Consider the following 22,635-nt stretch of genomic DNA (forward strand, 5'->3'; position numbering starts at 1 on the left):
GCTGGGGGCGTGTATATGGGAACTCTGAAATTCCGTAAATCTAAAACTCTTCTAAAAAATAAAGTTTCTTAAAAAACAAAACAAAATAATCCTATATCCACCACCTAAATTCTACCCTTCACGCTTTACTCTTTATCACAAATTTATCTATCCCTCTGTCTCTTGTTTTATCATCTCTCCTGACCACTCCCTCCCTTTTGCTCAGGGAGCCCAGGTAGCCCGCACTCAGCACCCAGGGTGTCCGGGTCCTTCCATTTTTGTCCCGCTGGCTTTGCTCTTGAAATGTCCCAGTCCCGAGGCCCAGCTGCAGCTAAAATGGAGGAGCTCTCCTGCCCCCTAGTGGACCTTTTTTTTTTTAATTAAAGAGTTGCCTGCGGTCCAAGCTGGAGGCTGGGAGGTCTCTGAGCTCAGGACGTGACCGGAGCCCCTTCTCCGCTGATCCCCATCCCACTTCTCACGGAGACCTCGACGCTTCCTAACTCTGGCCCCAAATCCCAACTGTGCAATCACTTTGTAGGGTTATACTATACTTCTCAAAAAAGTCTCTTTTGGAAGGGGGCAGAACCTGAGGGCGTTGGGCGTGTTCCAGTGTTGCTAACATTTTTGGTGACCATCAGGAACAGTTTTGGAGCAGTGGGCGTGGCCTGCTGAGATGCCTGTGAAGGATGCGTCTGGAAGCTCCAGCTGACCTCAGGGGTCTGGGGCCTCAGGCGGCGGCAGCTGTGGTCACCAGCGGCCATGTTGTGCGGGCCACACGGCACCTGGTGTCAGGCTTTGACACACACACCGCGGCACCGTCTCTCCTACCCAGCGAGGCGAGAGGGACAGAAGGGTGCTTCCCGGAGGGCGGGCGGCACTGCTCCGCCGTCCCGCGGCCTCCTGCTCTCAGGGAGGCCCCGCGTGTGGCTGAGCCAGGTGTGGCCGGTCACGCGTCTGCGCCAGAAGAAACATGACAGGCGCGTCTTAGTTTGGGTCTCCCCGGAAGCAGAGCCTGGGGCCAGGGTTCGAACGCTGGTCTTTCATTCGGGACTTCATCCCAGGAAGCCCTGGCACAGAGTGGGACGTGAGCGGGGGGACGGGAGGAATCCGATAAGTGATTGTCATCGAACCATTCGTGGGGTGGCTTCGGAGCTCAGTCGTGCTGGGGAGCGCCTATCCCAGCCGAGGGGCCGGGACGCGGGGGCGAGGATGCTTCTGGGGACATTAACTGACGCGCTTCCGGAGCGGCTTCAGGAGAGCAGAAGCGGGGGCAAGGGGCCGGGTGGGGCACTGCCGGGTCCTCTTAGCGTCGGCACCCACCCCACCCCACCCCACCCCCGTCCTCCGCAGCGGAGGGGCGCACGGCGGGACAGCCCGACGCTGCAGGGAGCACAAGAGCGGCGGAGACGCAGCGGAGCAGGCGGCGCTGTTTGCCCAAGGCGGCGGGGTAGGGGTGGGGGCCGCCGTGACGGGACCCTCGCTGCGTTCCCCACACGGGTGACTCTGTAAGGGGGAGACACCCAAGGTCTCCAGAGTGTGCAGGGAGGGCGTGGGCAGCGCACCGCGGAGGGCGGAGGGCGCGCAGCCGAGGGGCAGCCCTGTCTGGAAGCTTCCACGGCCGACCACCGCGCAGCAGCGCCCGGACCTCCACCCACGGAGGACCCGGCTGCCGGCCACCGCGGCGGGGCCACGTTACTGCCCCGGAACACCAAGTGTTTAGGCGGTAAAAATTTATTAGCAAGGAACGGGCATTCTGATGAGCTAAGCTCATCTTGTGGAGGATGTTGAAAAACATAAATTCCCCGCAAACCTCTGGCGTCTGTCTTCCTGAAGTGCCACCTGGAGAAGCCCATTCCACCAAGCGCGGAGCACGTCAGCCGCTCGGAGACCTGGGTCGCGGCCCTCGGAGGCCTCGACCCCGGGGACGCGCCGGGCACTTGCCCTCCGGTGCGTGTGCTCCGTCGTCCAGCCGCGGCGGGGGCGGGCACGGACGCCCCTGGCTCTCGGCGGACCCCCCGGGTGAGCAAGCGTTAGCAAGGCCTTGGAGGCCCCGTGGGCAGCCTCATCCGGACGCCGCGCACGCTGTGAAGCGCAGGCCGCGTGCACCATGGGCGCTGCCCGGCCAGGGGACCTCCGGGAGGCGGAGTCCCTGCGAGGAGGATCAGGGCTTTGTCCCTGTGAACTGTGTCTGGGGTGCTCAGTGCCGGGCGGAGGAACCCCGCTTGTGGGGACTGAGATGCTGGCGGCCCCCTCCCGGCAGAGGTGAAGGGGGTGCTCAGACTGCCCCTGAGGGCGTCTTTTGCTGGGGTCGGTTTCGGGAAGCCACCAGAGGCTTTGACGTTGCAGTGTGGGGAGTCCTACCTTGTCCTTCGCACCTTCTGGAAACCAGACGGTCAGCGGGTTGGCAGGCTCTGAAGGATGCGGTGAGGACACGGAAGTGGCCGCGGAGAACAGCCCCGGCAGACCCAGGAGGAGATGAGGGGCTGGCGGCCCGTTCCTCTGAGGGGCACTCTTGGCGAATCCTCAGGTGGGAGTGCTCACTGCCTCCGAGTGCTCCGCCCTCCAGAACCAGCCGTCGAACGCTGCCGCCCTCCACGGGCTGTCGCAGCCATCACCCCGTCTCAGGCTTCGAGCAGCCCTAGACTCAAAGTTTTGGGAGTTTCTGGCGGAGCGAGGGGACACCCACTGGTGACCGGGAGGAAGCGGAAGTTGTACTAAAGCATGAATCTGGGCCTCAGTGCGGCCGCTGCTTCCTGTCTGATGTGACTACTGTGTTCACCCTCAGAGGGGCAGTCACGAGTTCTGACCTTAGGGGGCCCGTCCTCTCTGGAGAACCACAACACACAAGCAGACTGAACTACCTAGAAGAGATGATAACAAGATGTTTATTCTTCAGACGAACATTCAGATGTAGCGTTTTTTGTCAAGAGCATGTCCCTTGCCATCACCCCAGAGAACGGAGATCCCATTTACCGACAAGGATTAAAATAAAAATCGACGTCAGGGTTTGTACTACGTGTTCCAAGATGGCCTGCAGGACAGACCTTCTCCGGATGCGGTCTAACATGGTGCTTCCAAATTCTTTCACCTTCATCATAATTTCATTCTAGTAACTGACGAATACTCCTGCCAAGTGCTTAGTTTATCTTAGACTGTTGATAATAAAGGGTCAAAGAACCAAAGAGAAAGGACGTACTCCCCAAATGTTATGGCCTAAAAAGTGATGCTGTTAAAAGGCATACTACTACTTAGCTGTGAAACAAGGCAGGGTGAGGGAGCTATGAGTCCCATAAGCTAAGTGAAAATTGCACGTTTTTTTTTGGTGAGGAAGATTGGCCCTGAGCTACATCTGTTGCCAATCTGCCTCTTTTTTTCCTCCCCAAAGCCCCAGCAGATAGTTGTATATACTAGTTGTAGGTCATTCTAGTTCTGCTATGTGGGATACCACCACAGCATGGCTTGATGAGCGATGTGTAGGTCCACGCCCAGGATCAAAACCAGCAAACTCTGGGCCGCCAAAGCAGAGGGAAATTGCACTTTTGACACCAAGAAAAAAAATCTGAACAGGAAAAAAGACTTAAGAGAGGCATGTATGTTAACTGTCTCCAGTTACAGTTTGTGACAAAATTTGTGCTGGTGTATCTCCTGATGGCGCTGTTCATAGTGACAGAAATGCAACTAGCCATAAGACGTCATAAAAATGGACCATGCTGTTTCTCCAAAGTTTTATTTTAATTTAAATTACAGGGCCAGCCAGATATTCTGATAAGAAATTTACTTTTCCTCGGGAGAAAGGAAATGCTTTCATGGCATTGTTAACAAGTGTATACATCTCATTTTTTTTTTTAAGGGTTAAAAATCACATTGAGTAACTGACTTATGTAAAATTAAACCTTTATAACACAAAAAGAAACCACTTCCAGTATAATAGTTTTGGTAATATGAATATATTAAATGATCATAACTTCAAATGCAACTTTTCAACTTTGAATGTTTTCACATTTTTGTTTAAAAACAAAGTAACCAAAAAAAAGTCTTAACTTTCTCCAGATTCCAATGCGCTAGTAACACACCGATGTTTTCTTTGACACGCTGCACCCCTGAGTGTTCCCCACACAAAGGCCTCTAGTGCTGATGGCACTGCCAGCATGGAAGCTGTTCTGTTGTTTCAAGTTCTAAGACCCAGCTTGGCACGGAAACCTCTCTTCCGCTCGGTGTAACTGATGTGCTCACACCACATCCAGATCACAGCGCTAGACCGCCAGACCCAGAGCGTTTCATCACGGCCACGTCTGCCTTCCTAAACACTGGATGTTTGCATTTCAAAGGAGCTTGGATCACTTTCCCTACTTCCAATAGAAAAACATGAATTATTTTACTCAGATTTTGGTAAAGACAGCCTCAGGAAAACCAATGATAATGTAGACTGTCATCTTAATTAAAGAGAATGAAATACATCTAGATGTTCGGGAGCTATTTTCTAACTGGTGTTCCTAGAAGGAGGTCTTAAAACCTCCTGAAACCTTACTTGGGAGTCTCGTTTTGCTGGCTGATGCATAATTCAGTTAGTAAGAGAGGCTAGCAAAGGATAATTATATAAATTTCTTAATCAGCTACAGCCATGCTGAACTCGAACTGGCAAACTTGGATTTGTAAGTTGTTAGTTGTGATCTTCGCATCACTAAGATGAACAGACACCATTCTAAGAACTTGACACATAGATTCTAGGAGACGTTGTTCTGCTGTGGTCACAGTAACAAAAGAGTGGTGCAAAATCAGTTACTTTATAAATACTGATAATTTGCAGCATTATGGAACAGGACATTAAAAAAAATAAATTTCCCCATAGGACACCTATGACTAGAAACTCTTCTTTTCCTAAGAGAAGCCAAAGTTTTAATTATTCAGTCTCACAACTATTGTACTGGGTTACTTACTCTAAGAAAGAAAAGGTGCTCTACAGAGGTTCCCACACACACAAAGAATCAGCATTAATTTAGCATAATCGGTATCATCCATAGAGCTGGCGAACTCCTGACTCATTTTAAAGGAATAAGGCCAATATTACGCAGGAGAGTGTAGCTGATTGAATTCCAGGTCTGTATCTTAGCCTATTGATGGCACCCCAGCAGATAACTGAATACAAAGGATTGGTTTACTTTTTTTTCTTTTAATGCTGTGATACTTAAACGTTAAATCAGCATTTTCATGTGATCTGAAGTATTTCAATTACATATGAGCATTCATTTTTTGCAAAAACTCAATATTAGGTAATAGTTACATACTAATACAATAACATTCCTCTGCTGTACAAATTAAATCATTTAAAAGAAATGAGCACTCTAAGAATTATATACAAAAGAAACCTGTAAGCATCGTTGAAATGAAATGCGAGGTGTCGCTGCTAGCTCTACTGTTTTAAAATACCTTCAAAAAGTAAAATTAACAAATACCCTTTGACATATCCAGGTTTACAAGTCTCAAGAAAATCAAATGTCAAAAAATTCTAGAAAGCCGTGAAAAGCATATATACATTTTCCTTATGACCTTATGAAGCTTCACACTTTTGAGAAGTTGCTAAGTTTCAGTATCGATTTATTCGCATGTCAACTTTATCCGCCCCAAAAGCTCACATCTTGGATACAGTTCCCCTCGGATTTCAAACAAAGCTCTGCACAATCTTCCTTTAGTGAAGGCAATCATCTTACCAAGGATCTTCGCTCAGACCTTTAACAGAGATAAACGCAAACACGTGGGTGTCATCTGACAACACCAAGGCCCTCCTTCCCTAAACCACTGCCATCCTTGCGTTTGCCTTCATGAACCCAGCCGTGCTCAGAACTCCTACGGCCAACGGAGTCTTTGAATTCTGAAATGACACAAAGATCAAGAGAAAGTCCACGTGTGCTCTAGTGTGCAAGAAAGCAGCAGCTAAGTTCTCCAACTTGGACTAAAATAAACAAAAAAGGTAAAATGAAAAACCGTTCACTTAACAGCAGATTAGCAGTAATGTTCCTCATGAATCGATAAGAGTGCCTGATGCTGAATAGCTAACAGCAAATGCTGAATTTGGATTTAATATTTTAGATGTTTATTGGAAATTAGGCTTCTTGCTGAGCTGGTCTCTTCAAATCCCTGATCTGTTTAACTAAATAGGTCTTCTCATCGTTAAACTGTTCGTCCTCGGTCCTGTCATTCTGAAACTTGCTGAGGAACTCTATGAGTTTGGTCTGGTTCTTGAGGAGGATGTCGAGGATGGGCTGCGTCTTGTTGGGATTGGCCACAAACACCTGCACGGAGAGAAATCAACATCAGTCACAGGGAAGACCGACACCAAGCCACATGCGCTGCAGCGAGCAGGGCATGTGCAGTGCACAATCCGTGCCCCCGGGCCTGTGGTGAGGCCAGGACAATTACTCCAGAGGTTTTTGCTTTAGAAGACCTTATTTTACAATTTGGAAAAAAAAAAAAAAAGAATTGCATATTTTAGCACAAAGAGGATTGACACATTCATTCATGCTCTGAAACTTAGTAGTCGGTCTTATACGTACATATAGACTTTGATTTTAGGATAAAAATGGGCAGAAATTATTTCTGGGTGCAGAAGGTCAGAATGCATTTTAAGAATAAAAACCTCCATGGAAAGCATTAAGAAATGAATTACCCTTTACTTTGTGATTAATAATCTTCCACACCAAAGATAAATAACACTCCTCTATAAACAAACGTTTCTTGTTCCCAAATCCAAGTGGTACACACTGTTTCTGGGTCTATTTTTCTGTTTAAATGTTGTACCACACAAATATGAAAATTAACTGAACTGTATCACTTAGATTACCAAAATGAGGCTAGTAATATTTCAGTAATTTGTAAATGAAATGAGACTAACAACTCCAGAGGGAAATACTGTCTATGATTTTAGTACTATACCTTAAAAACATGAAAGGCCTCAAACTGGATGTTACGACTTTTGTCTCGCAGAAGGTTCATCATTAATTTGAGGTTCTCAGGTTTACTGATGTATTTTGTCATAATTGTGAAGTTGTGTCTGTCTAATAGTAGTTCACCGAGAAGCTGAGAAGACATTTAAACAATTACTCTTAAACTATCATTAAGATTTGAAGTAAAAACCAAGATTTACAAAATAATTCATTTCATAATTATCATTATTAAGCACAGAATACTGGTAGGCACTCAAAAGACAGGTGGACTAAACTGAATTATGACCTAAAGACTACTGAGTGCCCACTCTCTGCCACTTGAACACCCACCTTCCCTTTGGGGTTTAAGCCGATGGTGAGTCGGCACTGCTCTCTGAAGAGGACATTCAAAGCACACCTGGCCCAGAATCTGAGACTGTCAGAGCCTACTTTTGGTGTGTGTGTGAGGAAGATTCACCCTGAGCTAACATCTGAGCCAATCTTCCTCCACTCTGTGTGTGGGATGCCTCCACAGCATGGCTGATGAGTGGACTAGGTCCATGCCCAGGATCTGAACCTGGGCCACCGAAGCTGAGCGTGTGGAACTATAACCACACAGCCACAGGGCCAGCCCCTGTCAGAGCCTACTCTTAACATATGCATTTATGTTATCTCACTAAAAAGAAACTATCCAAGAAAATAGTCAGAAGTCATTGATATTTCTTGTTTAACTAACTACAAACTTTAGCTTAAGTAAAAAGTGTTAATATTTTTTTGATTTATCTGAACTTCACAGGACAAAGGGTTTCATGTCCAAAGTTTTCTATACACTTACCCCTGAACATGCCAAACTTATCATTTTATTATATTTGATTCAGAAAGGTTTATAAAAACAAATACTTTTCTGTTCCTTCTTAAGCAAAGTATCCTGAAGATACTCCAAGTTTTTCTTAGTGACTCCTCCTCGTTAATGATGTTAATTAAAAAAAATGTCTGTGCCTTCAGGGCTTACTGAGTTCTACAAGAGCTGATTATGCCATATCAGCCCTTAATTTTTAAACCGCCACTGCTTGTTCTAGATTTTTCTTTTTCTGAAACCAGCAGTCCCCTCTTCCTGTTGCCAGTGTGCCAGCTTCGAGTGGAGGTTGAGCATGCAGGCGGTGTAACATGCAGCGGGGAGGAGCCAGGCTGTGGTCCTTGTGAACGGAGGCAGCAGCACAGTGGGGCAGAGCCTGGCCTGGCACCCCCTGCCGGGCTTTGAATGCTGGCTCTCCACTCCTTGTGAGCTATGTAACCTTGAGCACATTATTGAACTTCTCTGTGCTTCAGGTTCATCGTCCGTACAATGGGAGTGTATAAACAGTACCTACCTCTCATGAGAGTGTAGTGAGAAGTAAAGCGTGAATCATGTGAAGCAGGTTAGACCTGAGTCTAGAGAGGCCCGGAGTGGGCTCTAAGGGAAGGAAAATGTGCACACAGAGCTACTTTGCCACCGTTTAATTGCTTCTGTTAATTCCCTTATGGGTTCCTGGCTATGTTCTAGATCCCTGAACTTTCCAGATAACTCATCTCTAGGTAAGTAACATGTCATCAAACTAAATAAAAAACAACCGGGTGTGCAGGAAAACAAATCTATTCTAGTTAGGGTTTATAAAGAATTTATAGGAAGAACTCAAAAGCAGAGAGGCTTCACAGCAATCGGAATCACAAAATCTGTAACTTTCAAGGTAAGGACCAACCAGCATTTACTCTGTTGAAGCCTCGAAAGTTAGTATTAAGTATGTGAAGTTTTATGGGTTTATTTGTGTTCATTTTCTGTCACAGAAACCAAAGAAATACTGAAAACGGCTCATTTCAATTTGGTTGTCTGGAGGAGGATGACTGATAATTCTTTACATTTCTTTTGACGTAAAAATAAAAAATTGGAAGTCTTGCACAGGGAATACAAATTTGTCAGTAAAATAAATATAGGAATAAATAAATGCCCACACAGCTGCGGAAAAGAAAGTACTAACTAAAATCCATTTTAAAGCACCACGGGGCCTCCCAGCCGCTCCATGTGCTCCCCAGGTGTTAGGAGCTACAGGGAGCGGCGTGAGTGGGCGACGTGCTCATGCCCCCCACCAAGGTCTCACACATGGCCGCCTCAAGCTTCCTTCTCAGGCTGGTGATTCTGAAGTGGCAGAAAGGTCTCGAAAGCCTTTCTCCTTATCTAAACAGCCCAAGAATTCAGAATATGGTCAAAGTCTACTGATTTGCCAATAAAAAAACATTTTCTCCCCTGTGAGGCGGTCCTAGCCCTGGAAGCTACTATTGCAGGCAATCCCGTCTGGCCTCCTTGGCCTTGGAAGACAATGACTCCTCCCAGCTGCTCTGTGTGACTGCTGGGGAGCGCCGGACGTCTTGGCCCTTGGATAAAAGAAGATCCTGGCATATGTCTACTTCACTTTGAGGATCACAGGGGAGCCTACACTATATTACACTGACGTACCGAGAGGAAAAATTCCTTAAACAGCTGCCAGAAGGATTGCATCCACCCCCGAAACTGAAAAGATTGCTCTTATCAGCCATTAGACTCACCAGCGGTCATCTAGCCAGAAGACCTGGAGATGGGAAATAGATTAAGGATCCCCGACACTGGACTGGGGGTGGCTGGGAGGCTAGGCCCAAGCAATAGCAATGAGTGGAAAGCACCCCAACCTCACTGGACTATTTCAGTAATGACGCATTTCCGGTTGTGGCTATTATTAGCCCCGACTGTGGGAGTTACAGCTTTAAGAGGAAAGAAGGAAGTAACTGGCCAGAAGGAAAGGATTCTTTTGGAAATTCAGATGGTAGAGAGTGTTCTTATCAAAGGACACAAGTTAACAGATGCTGCTGATGTCCTTTAGTCAATTTCCATAGAAAGATAAGGTCTTCTAGGGTGATGGCCCCAGGTAGGAGGGAAGTAGGAATGGAGTCTTGATCCAAATGGATTCAGACACCTCTGAGGGGAAGAACCCTGGGCAGAATAGAATTTAAAGTGGACCTGGCAAAAAATATAAATGGAATTATGATTTTTTTTCAAAATCCTTTCTGATTCCATCTATAATTCCCGTCAGGACCACTTACTGACACAATGAGGGGTACGCATTGATTAACTAAGAATTTTCTAGAGGAGGAGTCAGCATACTTTCTGTAAAGGGATAGAGAGTAAATATTTTAGACTTGGCAGGCCATACTGTCTCTAGGGCAACCATTCAAATCTGCTGTTGTGGCCTGAAACTGCCATAGATAATACATAAATAAATGAATATGTCTGTGTTCCAATAACACTTTATATATACAGAAAAAAAACCCAAACCCTTTATGTATAAAAATAGGCAGTGGGCTAGATTTGGCCCATGGGCTGTAGTTTGCCAACCGCTATTCTAGAGTCTTAAGTCTTAAATTTAAGTTTCCAATGGAACTGTCCATATCCTCTTGTGATACGAAGCAACCGAACCCGTCTATGGTCCCCAGTTTCATCACCCGCACCCATCCCCCACCCCCCTCCCCACGGCAAGCCTGTGCCATTCAGGCAGCATCTGGGGAGTGCACAACTGCACTGCCTTTATCTAGTTGATAGGATTCTAAGTTTAAAAATACACTTCAAAATCTAAAACACTGCACTGCTGAGAGAGAAAGTCCTCTTCAAAATGCTGTGTCCCCCATTTTGGTAACTCTAACTTACAAAGAGGTGGGTAGTGGCCCTGTGGACCACTGCTGAACCCTGTTCCTTTCCAGAGAAATCTTGACCACGGACAAATGTATTCTCCCCCAAAGGTCTAAGAACCATACCAGCATATCTCCCTTTCCCCAAACCCAAAATTCAAACATAGGGTGAAGAGAAATAAACCACATAAAATAAACGATCCATCATACCTTGAGTGACTGTCTTTTTGTCACATAATTTTCCGAATGAAGTAACTTCTCATATTCACTGAAGAACTAAGAGATAAGAAAACATGTTAGGGTTATTTTTTTTTAAAGTTTGGTAGATCACATCATAAAGGCTGAGTACAAACTTCTAACATTGCAAAGTCCAACCGGTGCCCAAGCTCACCTCCTCCCGTCTGTTTCACGCCTTCCTCCGATGTGCTCAGAGACCCCCAGGGGGATGCACGCTGACTACCTCCATGAAGACGGCTCCTGGGACCAATCCCCTCCCAGGGCTAGCCAGGCCCATAGAGAGCTTAAATCTGCTCCTCTTCCATTACCCAAACTCCATATGCACAAACTATCACTCCCCTCCCCTCACTGTTTCCTCACTGAGTCAGCTCTCATTTCTTGGTGTTAAATGAAAAAATTCGTATTTACAGACAAGAACTAAACTAGTCCAAAACACAACCACAAAGAGAAAAGTTACCTGCTCTTTCAATGCATCAAGCAAGGAGAGAAAGTAATTAAAATAGAACAGAGGCGAAATTCAGCGCTGTGTTAAATAGGCAGATGCCCTAGAGAAGGTACGACTTGGGCTCAAACTTGAGTAATGGGAGGAATACCATTTAGAAATGGGGAGGAGAAAAGAAATTCTTTGGGGATAAAAAGGGAAGAACACACAAATGAAGACCTGGAGAATGCAAAATGCTACCGATGTAAGAACTGACAAGGTGCACTAGATGTACGAAACGGTGCTCACTGCCAAGAACCCTGTCACTGGGATTTAAGGGGTAGAAGAAGCTGGATTACAGCAGTGAAGTAGGAAATGGAAATGAGGACGCACAGAGGCCAAGGTCACACTTTCGAGAAGTTAGGAGAGAAGGCTGGTCAGCTTTAAGATTTACATATATAAATACAGATAGACATATATACGTTTTGTTTTAACTCTGAACAGGTTTTGGAGTTCCCAAAGTTTGCAGTACTAGTATGACTGTGTTGGCTGTCAGTGCTTTACTGAGGCTTTCCTTGGTCGTGGTTGGTGGTAAGGAAGCCTGCTCTGCAGTCTGACACGCTGAAACTCGTAGTGCCTATGCTTTATGACGGCTCCTTATCAGGCCAGCAATCATCTGTGGTTAGGGGAGGCTATGGCTCACAGGCCAAATTCAGCCTGTTGTGTGTTTTTTATAAATAAAGTTCTACTGGAACACATGCTCATTCATTTATTGTAAACAAATTCCTTTATGAATTTTATGAAGTTTACGGCTGCTTTTGCAGTACAACAGACAGGAGAACTGACAGAGACCACACGGCCCACAAAGCGTTAAATACTTACTTTCTGGCCCTTTGTGGAAAAGGTTTTCTGACCCTTGGTTTAGAGCTAACCCAGCACTGCCTGTGCATTATTCCTTTTGCTCACCTCTAGGCAGAGGTGAGCAATTTATTTAGTATTTATTTAGTATGCAAGCAAGTTAGACTTCTCTCTTTTCAGAGAAGACTTTTAACCCTACCCTCTCCTCAAATGATCATCAAACTGATGATCAAAACAATTGGATCTGTCTTTAACCAGTAACAGAATATGTACACCCCAAGTTCTTGACAGAAAATGCAAGTTAACATTTTCTGCTCCATAAGTCTTAGTTGTAAGAAATTCTTCTCACGGAGAACTGCCCAAAGAGTATGTCCATAACATTCCTCCAGATGGGTCAGATCCTGTCCTTGACTTAGGAATAAGGATTAGGACAGAGGATGGGCACTGTTTGGGCTCCTCAAGGATTTGCTCTCAGGGAACTGCAACAGTTGAGCATTTGACTGATGGCAGAGTCACCTTGAGGACTGTGTCCACTACGTGACACCGTGATTTAATTCCCCTCTAAGAGTGCCAGTGGGACAAATTTGTTTCAGGTCCCAGGACTAGAAAAGGTGGTTTCCTTTGAGTAACGGGCATCTATTTGGCTTTACAGATACTGCAATCTTTTAATGTATACATTTCTGTTAGTTGCCTCACACGAATTTTTCTAAAATCCTATTAATCAATGTTATCCATTAATAACATGCAGGAAAATATTTTATGGCAAAATTAAACTGATGTCACTGCAGTAAATTTCTTAGAAATTTAGTTTGTATCTTTGGTAGACTTTAAATTAAGGTACTGGTATGTTAGAAAAATTTGAGACCATGTGTTAATAAAAATAATACAGCTAAGTTTACTAGATGCTTACTGTCCCAGGCCCTGGGTCATGCACTTGACACACACATTCTTATTTAATCCTCAAAACAACCCTGGAGTAAGGTACGATCATGAGCCTTCTTTTAGGGCTGAAGATCCTGAAGGCACAGAGGGTGAATGAGAGCAGCTGCCCAAGGTCTGGCAGCACACGGTGTAGGACGTGAAGCCAGACTCCAGGCAGTCTTGTGCCCAAGCCCATGTGTTTTAACTACTATAGAAAGGCACCAACAAGATGACCGTGCTGTCATTTTAAACCAACAAACACATTCACATCCAAACGCACACGGGCAGAAATAACAATAAATGGCCAGCGAGGTTGAAATTCACTTGAGGCTTTTCTGAGGGACTCACTACGCACTCAGCAGTGCGTTACAGTGCTACCGGGAGGGGAGATGGGAAAAAGGAACGCAAAGGAAGCAGAAAGCAGAGGTTTTCACTTTCATAAGATGTTTATAAGACTGAATCTTATAATTTAGTTGAAGAGCAAAGCAAACAATGAAGTATTAACATCTAGGATTTCAAAAATTCAAATCACTAGTAGAAGAATGAAAACCTAAGCCAAATCTTGTGGGAGAAATAGGAATTTTAAGTGGATTGTTCTTATCAAATCTTCTCTAAGAGCACCTCTGAGATCTTGGAAAACGTGTAAGTTAAACTAGCATGGCATTAGGACTTGCTCATGGGCATCATGGAGAGCAGAGCCGGCACGTGGTGGAAGAGAACATCTGACACTGGCCTGCAGGTTGCTTGAGGGTCCAGGGCAATCAGGTTATCAGAGCACTCAGAATCAGTTACAAACCTCTGGCCTTCTATTACCAGGAAGTCTGACATCGACTCAAGCTGGAAGGCCCTTACTGCTGGGCTAGTCCAATGTCCTCATTTTACAAATAAGGACAGACTTCTGAGTCCTCCAGCGGTAATGGCCTTGGTTGTGGCCAGAAGGAGTCGGCAGGAGAGCTGGGGCAGAACTGGGTCCTGCCTCCTCTAGGCTAGCGCTCTTCTCATCCTATCGGCTGCTGCCTCCCTTTCTTGCTATTTGTAAGCAGCAGGAATGTGAACAACTGACGGAAAGGAAGGGAGAGTTAGGAAGTCAGATAATAATTTTCCTTTTATCTTAACTGTATATTATCATTCAGCAGCAAAGTGCTTTATTTTCCTCTCCTAAAGCAAGAAAAGATGCAAAGGGCAGTGTGTCAATCAAAGAAAAAAGTCTGCTTCTGACCAAGGAACACTCTATATAGCTCATTTCAGTACAGCAATGACTTTAGCACTATCTTAAAACATTACACATGCAAAAAGATATTCTGGCACAAAATCTAATCTAAATCTTTCATTTCTGGTAACAAAAATTACAATTTTCTATTTCAGAATAATATTTCATGTACTTACTCTATCATAATGCTGTTCCAAAAATTCTGCACTGAGCAATTTATGTCTTGTAAGTAAATCCTAAAAAAAAGAAAAATATATTTTTATAGTTGTTTTGCATTCAGGTTCTTTTAGAAAAGAGAATCCTAAAACATTCCACGCCATTTTACCTGATAAAAACTGATGTTAAAAATGACTATACTTAAAAACATTTGAGCATGAATCATATTAAAAATGTTGATTCTATATCAGAATAAATACAATCAATAACTTAAAATTGTGATTTTATGATTATGATTAGTCCCATGTCTACAGTTCTTAGAAGGAAAAATTTAAAAAAACAACATATAAGGCAAGGGAAATACCAACTCAAACAAAGGGAATAAAGAATTGAAGTGAAATAAAAGTAAACAGCTGTGGTAAAATGTCAAATAGAGTACTGCTCCTGGTGGGGAAAGAGGAAATTTCCTTTATTAGAAAATGTATTGGAGGTTCCATTTTCTTCCTCCTAAATTCAACTACAGTTTCATATCTAATGCAATCTCTTACAGACATAGAATGTTTTTTAAAAGCCCCATCATATTATAAACATTAACTTCTAAGTAAGCAGAATAATGCTGCAAAAATGTAGAATCAAAAATCAGTATGCCCTAGAGTCCAATTCTGCATAACTATGAAACAGAGCTTATGCCTCACCCCATGGATTTTCCTGGAAGAACTCAAGGATCATTCATTCAGAAAATATCTACCATGTGCCAGGTAAAGTTCTAGGTGCTGGGGTTACAAAGAAAAAAGATGTGGTCCCTGCCTTTGAGGATCTGGAAGTTAGCAATGGACCAGCCTTGGTCTCACCAGGTGGGAATGAGAACGCGGACATGTGACAGCAGGGATGGCCAGTCAATATCTGGTGAATTAATGAGTAACACTTTAGAGCTGCCTACTGGACAGGTTGATGCCAATAATCTCCTTCCTCTGAAGCAACTTTTCCTGACTTGTTTTCTTAAGGTTTATATGTGAAAGTTACCCAGGGTATGGTGAACTGGTGTTTCCTGCAGTGTGTCCGAGGGTTATACTGGTCCTGAGAAGTGCTCTAAGAAATGTCCTATGGTCAAACAGACGTAGAGAGCGCTACAGCTCTGGTTCCCTCATGGGGATCCCTGAAGTCTCGAGAGATTCTGCAGGGAGCTCTTCTGTTGCCTACTTTGTTAACATCCTGCCTCGAAAGGCCTTCTCTGCACAAACTTTGCCCTCAGCCCAGTTACCTACTACCTTCAGACCTCGACTCAAGTATCACTTCGTAGGGATCCCTCCTGACAGGTCACTGGCACGAAAGCATGATCACAGTTGTGACTTCACATCTGTGGGATTATCTGATTAATGTGTCTCTCATGCCAGACTGTAAATTCTATAAATACAAGGGTTATGTCTATTTTTACTAATCTTTGAATCTCCAGCACCTATGCAGTGCCCAGCACATAGTAAGAGCATAGTCTTATTAAATGAATGAACCAACACAATCAGGGAACATGTTTGGGAAAACATCACATTAAGCAGTCCTCAAAGCATGCTTTTAAAACGGCTTCTAACTCCACCCCAAAGACTTACAGGTGTTCAAACTGCTGGGCAGGGTATGTCGTATGTCCAGGAAAGACTTGCCCAACTATTTCCCAATCTCCCTTGGGGATTAAACAGGCAAAATCAGAAATCTGGAGTCTATTTTGAGTATCCTCAAGAATGTGGAAAGAAGTGCCATGAAGCTTCTCTATATGGGGAAGGAGGAGATGGCAAGGATAGGAGATTTATATTATCTTAGTATATTGGTCCACAGGGTCAGATGTAAGGGAGAGAGAAACTTGAGAACTTTAAGGGAACACAGTAAACGTGTGTGTTAAGGAGAACTCCCCTCCTTCTAACACGCAGTGCGGTCTGTTTATGGCGGTCTCCCAGCGTAGGAGCCTCAAGGGCAGGGCTTGTCTATGGTCACTGCCGAACCTCAGCACCTAAAGAACAGTGCCCGACACAGGGCAGGCTCCTAGAGACTTGCGGAAAGAACCGAATGAACTAATGAATAAGCAGATTAAGGGATTTGTGTGTTAGGATCCATGTGAGACTAAGTATCTCTTATACTTTTTTTGTGGCTAAATCACTCTTGAGGCCAATATGAGGAAGGACAGCGAAAGGAACCCACTGCGGCACTCACCACTCTGTCATAATCTGACGGAAGAGAGTGCGAAAGGAGGGTGTCTCAGAGACACTGGCTCTCAACTGGGGTTGGATTCTTAGGAACAGGCAGGTAGAAAGTATTGCTCCAAAAAGCAAAGGTCCTAACCACGTTGTGCAACAGAATTTTACTGAAGGTTTGAGTAAGGTGACTATTTACTCTGAATGATATCTCAAGTAGGAGCAAGAGGCTCCTAGTTTGGCAACACAGGAAAAGGAAAGCCTCCAACATCTCCCCATCTATGGGAGATCCTATTTGTTATCATCTAGTTTAAAGAGACCAGGACACTCAGGAAACCACTGCCAATCTAGGAATCAAATCTTAATGGCCTTGGGGTAGGAGAGACTGAAAAGAGGTGCTCTGACAAGGCTCCAGTGCATGAGAGTATGGAAGTCGTTTGTTAAGAAGGGCCATGCCAGGGCCTGGAGGGAGAATAAAACATTGGTAGGAAACGAACAATTGTGGAGAGCCAGCACCAAGAAAAAGGCTGACACTAAGCTGGGAAAAAGGGAGGTGCGGACTTGGGCAGAGCCTCAATCTACTGAGAGATAAGAAGGAACTTTACTCCAGGGACTAGAGCCAGGAGCTTTGGAGAGCTCAAACCACGGTGTGGGGGACAGAAACCAAAAGAATGGAAGATGAAAGAAAAAGGTCATGCAGTAGCCTCTGGTCAGCCACCTGCAAAGGATACAGGGTACATGTGGTCCCAGACCAGCAGAGCTGTTAGTCTGCCAGAGGCAGGGAGAAGAACAGGACTCCTGATTTCCCGCCTGTCTAAAGTCCAGTACACCCAGGCCCTGGCATAACTTGGAGAAAGGCCAGGGATCATCTCCCAAGTCCAGCAGATTGAGCAGCCAACTTTTAGGGTGGGCTGAATTAAAAAAGATTCCTAAAAATTACGTGAGTTTGAGCCCAAAACATCACGTGACAAGATAGTCCTGGAATCCCTGAAGAAATGCTGCTAATCCAGAAGGCTTCCTTTCACATAGCCTTGGCAAGCTGATTGGCCTAATTTTCCACTTGATGCTTGACTATGTCCAAGGACAAGAAACTCAATTCTTCTAACCGTGTGGTTCACCTTCGGAGCTCTTAGACTTAGAAAGTCCTTCCTGTGCTAGAGTCAAATCCTATCCCCATGTTATTTCCAGAAGCTGTCAGAGCTGACAGAAATAGGTTTCATCCATTTTCTACAGGACCCCACTTCAAATCCAAGTAGTGTTCTCATGGCAAGTCCCTACCGAGTCTTCTCTTCTCCAGGCTAAATACGTCCAGTCCCTTTAACCACTCCTCGAATGACAGGTTCTGAGTCCCCCTCACCATCTACTGTCTTCTGAAAGTCATCTATTTGTCTATGTGCCTCTTAAAGGGTAGTGCCTGGAATGGAACACATTTATGTGTTGTTACCTGATAAGCTTATAGTGGGGTGAGACCATCAACAGCTCCTTAGGTCACACACTATGTGGTCACATGTAGCCTTGTGGCAGCATCATCATACTGTTTAATTTTACTGGATGTATTCAGAATTTTGTTTACTCAGAGTGGGCTCTGTAGTCAGACTGTCTGGGTTCAAATTCTGGATTCCCCATCTACTGTCTGACTTCACTCAACATTTCTAGGCTTCAGTGTCCTTATCTGTAAAGGAGATAATATCAGTACCTCCTTCATAGGGTTGTTTGAGTATCATAAGAAGTTACCTACATTTTAGTAATTATTATACTCAGTAATTATTACATTTAGTGTTAACTGTTATTATTATGCTTTATTCCTCCGGCCCACATTTATACAGTTGGGTCCTCTCAAGTGGAAGACCTCAGTTATCTGTAATTTCATCCTGTTATATTCTGGCCTCTCTGGATCTTTATGAAGCCTTATTGTAGGACCACTGCTATCTGCTATCTTTCCCTTCGTGGCTATCACCTACCCATTTGATAAGTATGCCTTGTCACCCTTCATCTAAGTCATTAATAAAAATGTTCAATTGGACTGAGTGGAGGCAAAGCCCAGTGGATATCCACTGGAAATTTCTCTCAGGGTGATGGCAATCTATTTTGAAGCACTTTATGCATTCAATTAGTTGTGAATCACTATGCTGAAAATTCATCTAGCTCCTCATCGTTTCATTGTTTCCATGAAATAGATCTGTACAATTATCCAACATCTGGCATACCCTCATTGTCACAAACAAATCATTCTAACAGCTACCATTTACTGCACACATACTGTGAGTGGCACAATAACCCTAACATACTAGTATTATTACCCACATTTCAGCTGGTGAAGAGTCAAGTCAAATCAGCAGCAGAGCTGGGCAGCGAACCCCGGCGGCCACGCCGCTGAGCCTCTGACCCACTGGCAGCTAAGAGATGAATGTGACTGAACTTACTCGTAGTGAATCCATGCTGGCTGTGGGTACACGGTTTCCTTTCCAAAGTGCTCAGAAATCATCTCTTTAGAAATACTTTCTAGAACCTTACTCAGGGATAACATCAAGCTCCAAGCTCCACCAGCCTCTCTGGGGAATCTACCTTCTTTTACTCTGGAAAATTGGAAATATATTTGTTGGCCTTCTGATGCCCCTGCCATCTCTGTAATTCCTCAAAAAAAAACCCAAAAAAACAAACCCAAAAAACCACACACACAAAAAACCTCACTAACAAAAGTTTCGCTACTGACGTAACTGTCTCAGTACCCATTCATTTGAGCTATGAATCTTGGACACATTTAGAGCAAGTAGTTTTCATTTCCTTTTAAGACTCAGCACCTGTTCCAGGGGCTTTAAACTCAGGGTTAGGGATGAGCTGCATCTGTTTCAGGTTTTGTGCACAGGGTGCATTTGCTGGTCACGTTCTCAGAGGAAAGCACGAACCATGGATCTGGTCTCCTTTCCCATTATGAAATATTCTCTGCAAAGAGGACAACAGCAAACCAGGAGGGGCAGCTGTCTGCGCCTCCTGGTCAGCGCCTTCAGCGTGAGGCTGTGAGACGGCTCCTGGCCATCTGTCCCCTGCGCAGTGGAGCTTCCTCTAGGGAGGGTGAGGAGGTGGCTCCGGTCTGTTTGCAAGGTCTGGGCCTCTCCATACATTATCTTCGTTTGGGTCTCTCTCTTATTTCTTGGAGAGCTCTCTGTTCAGGGGCCTCTTTAGCTCCCCTCTTTCTATGTGATCAGAAGTGGCTGAGATACAGAAGCTAAGCCAGCTTCTCAATGCTCTCTCTTCTAGAGCTCATCCTTAGAATCCTATGTTGCTTTTTAAAGTTTCCTTGCTTTAGGTAGAGACAACTTGCCTGGCTCTGCCCAGCCTTTCCCTATCTGGCTACCATGACCTGACAGGGCTGCTTAACCCAGTGACGCCATCATTACCGTTTTCTCCTGGGTGAGAAATTAATTCAGACAAGTAACCCTACTGAGAGAAATTATCAGCAAGGCCAGTGAAGACTGTCAGATTCTGCAAGTCACATTTCTGGCATGTAGTTAGCACATCTCTCTCACCTCTTTGTCCTGCCATCTGTGCCAGGAGCACGTCACCCATGTCCTCCACTGGCTGGGCGGTCTGGTGCACTGTCCCGTACACTGCTGCTCCTCTCCTCGTCCCTCACCCTCCTGCTCCAGAGTGCTGCCACTCTCAGGCCCACAGCTTTCTTCCACATGGTGCACTACACTTCCCTTCATTACAGGTCTGCTACTTCTGAGTGGGGCACACCCGTCCCCTAGGTCCTGTCCCACCAAGTGCAGTGATACCCAAGACTTCATATTTACCACTACGTTATAATCTCAAACTCATTTCATTGTGCTTTGTACATGAATACAAGTATCTGAGTTCTCACCTAAGGCTTCGGACATCTTCTTTAATGGTTTCAGGAAAATAAATCCCTGGGCACCTCTCCCACCATTACTACTTTATTCTCACTTAATGTGAAACCCTAATGGCTAGGTCCCCCAGGCTTTCATCCTATTTTAAGGGTGTTCATTTGCTCGGAGGGACACATTTTACCCAGAGACAATGGCATGTACTCATTATCTCAGGAGCTCTTTATAATCATAAAACTGAACCCTCAACAGAAAATTTGCCACTTCTCACTGTAACGGTGTTTACCGTTTCTGAACACAGTAGTCTGCAGGTTAGCATACTAACTCTGATTATTTTAAAATAGCAGTTCTAAATATTCACTTAGAAGGTCAGACATTTTATAAGGGAATGCAACATATAAAGGCTTACTCTCATTGTGAAAAACACTAATAGAGATTATTGCTTTATTTGTATACCTTAAACAGCACAGAACCTTGCAATTCAAAACACAAATGTGCATGTTGTACAGTGGTAACACAACATACGTGTATTTAATTTATACAAATACACAACAGGGAGATAAAGTGTACAGAGATGGGAGGACACATAATGCTTTGACTAGTGCAGATGATTCTGCCCCGACCTCTCACCCTGCCCCACCTATGAGATGGGAGAGGTAAGTCCATTGTTCCCCAGGGATGTCCACAATGTGGAAACCTCTGTCCTAAATGTGGTCCGAGTACTTAAAGATATATGTATTCCAAATTAACATGGTCCTAACAAGAAGCCAACTACTTCATCTGGTGCTTAACCAAAGAAACTGCAGTATGTTCCAACACAGGAGAAAAACCCGGTTGTCAGATTTACTGTATATCTATATATTGTACTTGATGGGTAACCAAAGAGAAAAGTGTATTTTTGACCACACAGGACTTTCGTTTTTTAGACAAATGTTAGAATCTAACTTCTCCACCCTGTTTAAGCTGTGACTCTTCCACACATACCTAAATCACTCACACACATATAAAATATATCTTCTCTTCCCGCTAGAGGGCAGCCGTGTATAGTCAAGGAGGGTAGAGGTGGTTTAGGAAAAACAACACACCTGTTAGTTTGACTTACAAGTATATTCACAAGTCTGTAGTTTTTATGTTACCTTGAATGTGGCAAATGCATCTGAAGCTATGTCAAATGTTGACATTTCCACATATCTGAAGAAATCATAAAACTGTTCTGACCACAAAATGATTTTTGCAAGTGGTTCATGTCTGATGCATTCTCTTAACATTATTCCACAATTTAGAGCTATTTCTGGAGATTCATATCTGCAAAAAGAAAAAACAAATACAACTGCTCTTTTAAAACTCCAACACTGAACAGTTCAAATGTTTAGAACAGGAAGTTTCAGGCATATCCTAAGTGACCAGGGCAGGTTACAAAAGGTGTCTCTCTCACAGTAGAATCTGTGCTCAGGGGGACCACTCTAGAGGACACACGCAACACACACGCAACACACACACACACACACACACACACACACACACACACACGTTGATGACTGCTTGAACCCAAAGAAAGATAGCCACGAGGATGAGCGTGTGAACATTAGTTCATTATTTAAGCTAAAAGATTTCAAGAGAAGTATTTAGGGTCACACCTCCAAATAGGGGTTAGTTTTACATGTGGTGCTTTCAACACTTCAGAAAAACCAGAAGCTGAATCAAAATAGTTTCTCAAATTCGTAGTATCTAAATAAGTCTATCAAAAACACAGCGTTTATATTTTTTTGCTTCAATTCAATACTCCAAATTAGTACTTTCAAGACTCTTGGCAACACATAAACCCTATCAAGTTGAAAGGCTGGCCTTGGGGGCTTCCCAAGCATCTTGTCAAGGAAAGCCCTAGGGGTTCTCCCGGGAGCACTGGGGACTCCTGAGCATCAGCTCTCCACACAGCCTTCCTCTGCACTCATCTCGGCATCTCTCACCTCTCCCTTCCCTGTGAGCAGAAAGAAAACCTCGTTTCTCCTCAGCCATATTCCCTTCTGATATGCACCAACCTCTCAGGGTGGACTCTGCCATTCTGCTCAAACACATCACTCTTTTCCTCCACTGCCTTTCAAGCTGCATGCACTGCTTTAATGTCTTTGCCACTCTCAGTCTCCTACAATCAAATTCCATTTCCCAACATTCTACTAGCAAAGACCTTCTCTTGGCTAAAAGGTCTCTTCTCATA

At 44.5% G+C, this 22,635-nt stretch overlaps 1 protein-coding gene across 5 annotated transcripts in view; it reads right to left on the reverse strand.

The window, feature by feature from the left end:
* Nucleotides 1-3,690: 3,690 nt before the first annotated feature.
* The window catches only part of CAB39 (calcium binding protein 39), an 83,217-nt gene continuing 64,272 nt past the window's right edge, over nt 3,691-22,635 (reverse strand). For all 5 annotated transcript variants that reach the window (XM_044751560.2, XM_014836045.3, XM_070489433.1 and 2 more), the window contains 5 exons: nt 21,557-21,725; nt 14,416-14,475; nt 10,803-10,868; nt 6,910-7,053; nt 3,691-6,269 (listed from right to left, as the gene is read on the reverse strand). In XM_044751560.2, the coding sequence (XP_044607495.1) occupies nt 6,081-6,269; nt 6,910-7,053; nt 10,803-10,868; nt 14,416-14,475; nt 21,557-21,725 (628 nt within the window). In that variant the 3' untranslated portion in view covers nt 3,691-6,080. The remainder of the gene's footprint in view (nt 6,270-6,909; nt 7,054-10,802; nt 10,869-14,415; nt 14,476-21,556; nt 21,726-22,635) is intronic.

Source organism: Equus asinus, chromosome 19, assembly GCF_041296235.1.
Source record: "Equus asinus isolate D_3611 breed Donkey chromosome 19, EquAss-T2T_v2, whole genome shotgun sequence".
In the NCBI taxonomy this organism is placed as follows: domain Eukaryota; kingdom Metazoa; phylum Chordata; class Mammalia; order Perissodactyla; family Equidae; genus Equus; species Equus asinus.